The sequence below is a fragment of the Labrus mixtus genome, chromosome 6, assembly GCF_963584025.1.
Source record: "Labrus mixtus chromosome 6, fLabMix1.1, whole genome shotgun sequence".
Lineage (NCBI taxonomy): Eukaryota > Metazoa > Chordata > Actinopteri > Labriformes > Labridae > Labrus > Labrus mixtus.
Window position 1 is genome coordinate 19107573 of NC_083617.1, and position 3382 is coordinate 19110954.

Sequence of the window (3382 nt, forward strand, 5' to 3'; positions counted from 1 at the left end):
TTTATCATGTATGATGTAGTGTGTATTATGACATTATTAAATTGAAGAACACTTTTATTTTACTTGAATCTCTTGAGAAGAGTTACAGACAAAAAGGCCACATGTGGGTACATGGGAGTACTCATAGGTAAGAACATAATGACAGCTTTTGAGGTCATTTCAGAAGACTAACCTTTGTTCGTCAAATCAAACATAAAAAGTCAATTCTCCAAGTTAATGAGCTCCAACTACTTTTTCTGAAAGCTTCAATAATTCATTCCTTCCCAGCTTGTCAGACATCCATAATGAATAATATCCACAGTGAATTATTTACACAGTCATCCTTCACAGCACAACTTACTGACTGACACTGAGTCACCCAGTGTGTCTGGTGTGTGTGTGTGTATGTTTGTGTAGGTTTCATACTGACATTAGGCTCTATAATGGGCTCACATCCAAGAGTTGGTAGTGACAACCTGTGTGAAGACAAACAGTACAAAGTATCATTCCACATGTTTTGTGTACTACCAGCTCCCCCAGCATCACAGAGCAGGGACGTCCAGTACAAAGTGCAGCAATGACTGAATTATTTGACGAAACCAGGACAGAATTTGTACATCAAAACAAATATAAAATGAAATTGCATGTGTATGAGATTCCCCTCTGCAGGGCCAGAATCCATGTAATATCATAGGTTGGAAATGGGAGTTGTGAAATGTGGGCAGACCAGTGAATCCATTCTTGGCTACAAACCATAAAATTGGCCAATTCTGTAAACTTTGTCCTCACAGGCCGAGTCAATAAATTCACCTGTCACAGCTTTCTGCCTTAGGTTTTGGGTCAGAAAAAGTCATATTCAGCGGCTATGGCAATAAAGGGAGCACTCACTTGGCTCTGCTCACTAGCAGGTAATATCAAGGTTTTATTATACGTTTTGAGAGAGATCATGACAGAGAGGGACATTTACATAGACATTTACATAACAGGAAGCAAAGAATCCAAGCTGGATAAAGTGTGTGTGTGTGTGTGTGTGTGTTTGCTTGCAGTTTTGTCCTTCTCTGCAGCTGAGGATGAAAGTCTTCTTCAGAGCTGCAACTCACAAACTGAGCAACTATCTGCTAATTTCAAGGTAAACTATTCATGTTCCGAGAAAACTGCTGTCAAAAAAGCACATGAATTAATCCGGCATTGTGGTTATTTAGGGAAAAAAAACAGAACTCACAAAATCCTTATTAGGTCTTTTGTATGTTTAATCTTTATTTCACAACAGCACATTGTCAGAAAAGTAAAACCAGTGTTGTCTTAAATATTAACCAACAGATGGCAGCAGAGTGCATTGTGCAACAAGCATCTGCCTTGAGTGCACTGCAGACAGCTTCACTACTGCTCTCCATGAGGAATCTGACTGATTCTCTGCACAAACAGCAGCTAAAAGGTAGGATCCTGAGCCTGAGGCATGTCTTTGTTTGGGTTCGGTTGTTTTACTCTATGATGATAAGTGTTTTTTTTTAATACAAGAAGGTTAAAAGTTACTTTGGGATTTTGAGTATAAGGTCAAAATCTCCTGAATTTGGTTGAAATACCATTTTGAGGCGAAGGTCGAAATCAAAATACAAAATAACATTCTGAATCTGAACGTTTTTGTTTTTTTTCCTGAACACTAATACTCAAGTTTTTAGATTGTACATCCTTAGTTCCTTGCCCTAATATTGCACCATAAATTATAATAATGGTAATAATAGTGAACTCAAGAATGGTGGAAATCATCCCTATTTCAGCAGTAGAGTGTCCATGAAGACAGAAGGGTTAACCAAATTCACCCCATTATTCAAGGCACATGAAATCTATCGCTGTGTTTAGTAAAGTCCACCTGGAACACAGATCACCAACTTAAGATGCTCTTATCACTGATGAAGACAAAATGCTGGGTAATAATATCTGCTGATGAATCCTTGCAGCTAGTAATTTCTGGAAGTGGCTTTTCATTTATGATTAAAATACACAGAATAAAGAGGGTTTTACTTGTTCAGGCAGCTCCATATTTCAACAGATTTGATGAGATTTTCTTGAAAGATTCAGTACTGTGTTGGGCTAAGGCCTGATGTACTGTGACTGAAAGTAGACAAAGGAAACAAGACATACTTACTCAAAATGAACATCCAACTGATTCAATGTTTGATTTTCCACATTTATGAAATAATCATGGATTTATAGAATGCCAAGGTGCGGAGTCATCGAAATGTCCCGATGCTGAAGTTCCCAACAACGGAGGGTTGGCATGTGTCACAGTGGCCAGCAAGCGCTACTGCAAACCTCTGTGCAACTGGGTGAGTCGGACATACAATCCTGGAAAACGTACAGGCACTTTTTTTTACACGAGAAGAAAAATAAAGGTCTCCTATTCCTCCTCCTCCACAGGGTTATGATTTTGCGTTCATACGGAGGAGTCGTATTTATGATGAATGCAGTGAGCAGACGGGATATAAATGGAACACTCAGTACATAGGAGGAAACAAACTGGCTGTGTGTAACGGTAAGCTGTCTTTTATTAGCTAATGCAAAGCTGTATGTAAACTTGCTCCCTAACTTTATCTCCAGCTTTCTTCCTGTGAACTCTTGATTGTTTTCCAGTTCAGTTATGTTTTATCACTTTTTAATGCCCTTAACCGTCTGCACACAAGAAAAACGCACATTATATATTTATACAGTGGCACTTTATGTCGGATGTCAAGTTAGGAAGTTGACATAACTTTCCCACTTTCCATTTTTAGATGCAGCCATTCAAGTTTCTGGGGCAGCGACGGCCTATTTTCCCAAATATCAGGACTGCCTAACAACCAAGAGCAGCAGCCTACTGAAGACGAGCACTATTCAACTTTTTACCTCCGAGCTGGAGAGTGGGGGCATACAGGGAGCGCCACAGAACGGCTGCTTAATATGTGGAGGCCCTTGAGGCAATGAAGTCTGGGGAAATACATGTTGGGCTTTAAAAGTTCCCCTTAAGTTTCAATAAGAAATAAAGCTTTGTAATAATTAGAGAACAAACATTCATAAATATACCTGAACCTGAAGTGTTTATTTTCTTGACTATTGGGTTATCTAGTAAGAGCTGATGTTTCATTTCTTCAGCCCCTAAGGTAGTGAAGCAGTTTGTTCAGCAGTGTACGCCTTCAACTTTAACTGAAAACAAACTGTGCACACACTTTTACTGAATACTTTAGCCATGCTAGCAGCTCTGTAATGGGCTGAGAAATAAGTAATCTTCGGTGTTTTTCATTGTAATGCAAAAAAATTCAAGGTTTGGCCCAAAGGTCGCCAGAGGAGAAGCTATGTTGTTGTCAACGTCCAAATAATCTGTACACTAGGGCCATTTAACGATAAGCGTTTCTTTAAAAAAAAATAA

General features: G+C 39.0%; 1 protein-coding gene across 1 annotated transcript; it reads left to right on the plus strand.

Annotated features, from left to right (window-relative positions):
* Positions 1–754: 754 nt before the first annotated feature.
* Positions 755–3050, plus strand: si:ch1073-126c3.2 (uncharacterized protein LOC555816 homolog). The gene is made up of 6 exons (XM_061040356.1): positions 755–887; positions 1026–1108; positions 1300–1414; positions 2194–2306; positions 2398–2512; positions 2751–3050. Exons 1-6 carry the CDS (start codon positions 845–847, stop codon positions 2930–2932), a joined length of 651 nt encoding a protein of 216 aa, XP_060896339.1. The 5' UTR covers positions 755–844; the 3' UTR covers positions 2933–3050.
* The last annotated feature ends 332 nt before the right edge of the window (positions 3051–3382 follow it).

Coding starts and splice junctions, on each gene's coding strand:
- si:ch1073-126c3.2 (XM_061040356.1), top strand. CDS start 845: ATGGCAATAAAGGGAGCACTCACTTGGCTCTGCTCACTAGCAG. Junction 1,109..1,299: donor AACTATCTGCTAATTTCAAG/GTAAACTATTCA, acceptor ATTAACCAACAG/ATGGCAGCAGAGTGCATTGT. Junction 1,415..2,193: donor GCACAAACAGCAGCTAAAAG/GTAGGATCCTGA, acceptor ATGGATTTATAG/AATGCCAAGGTGCGGAGTCA.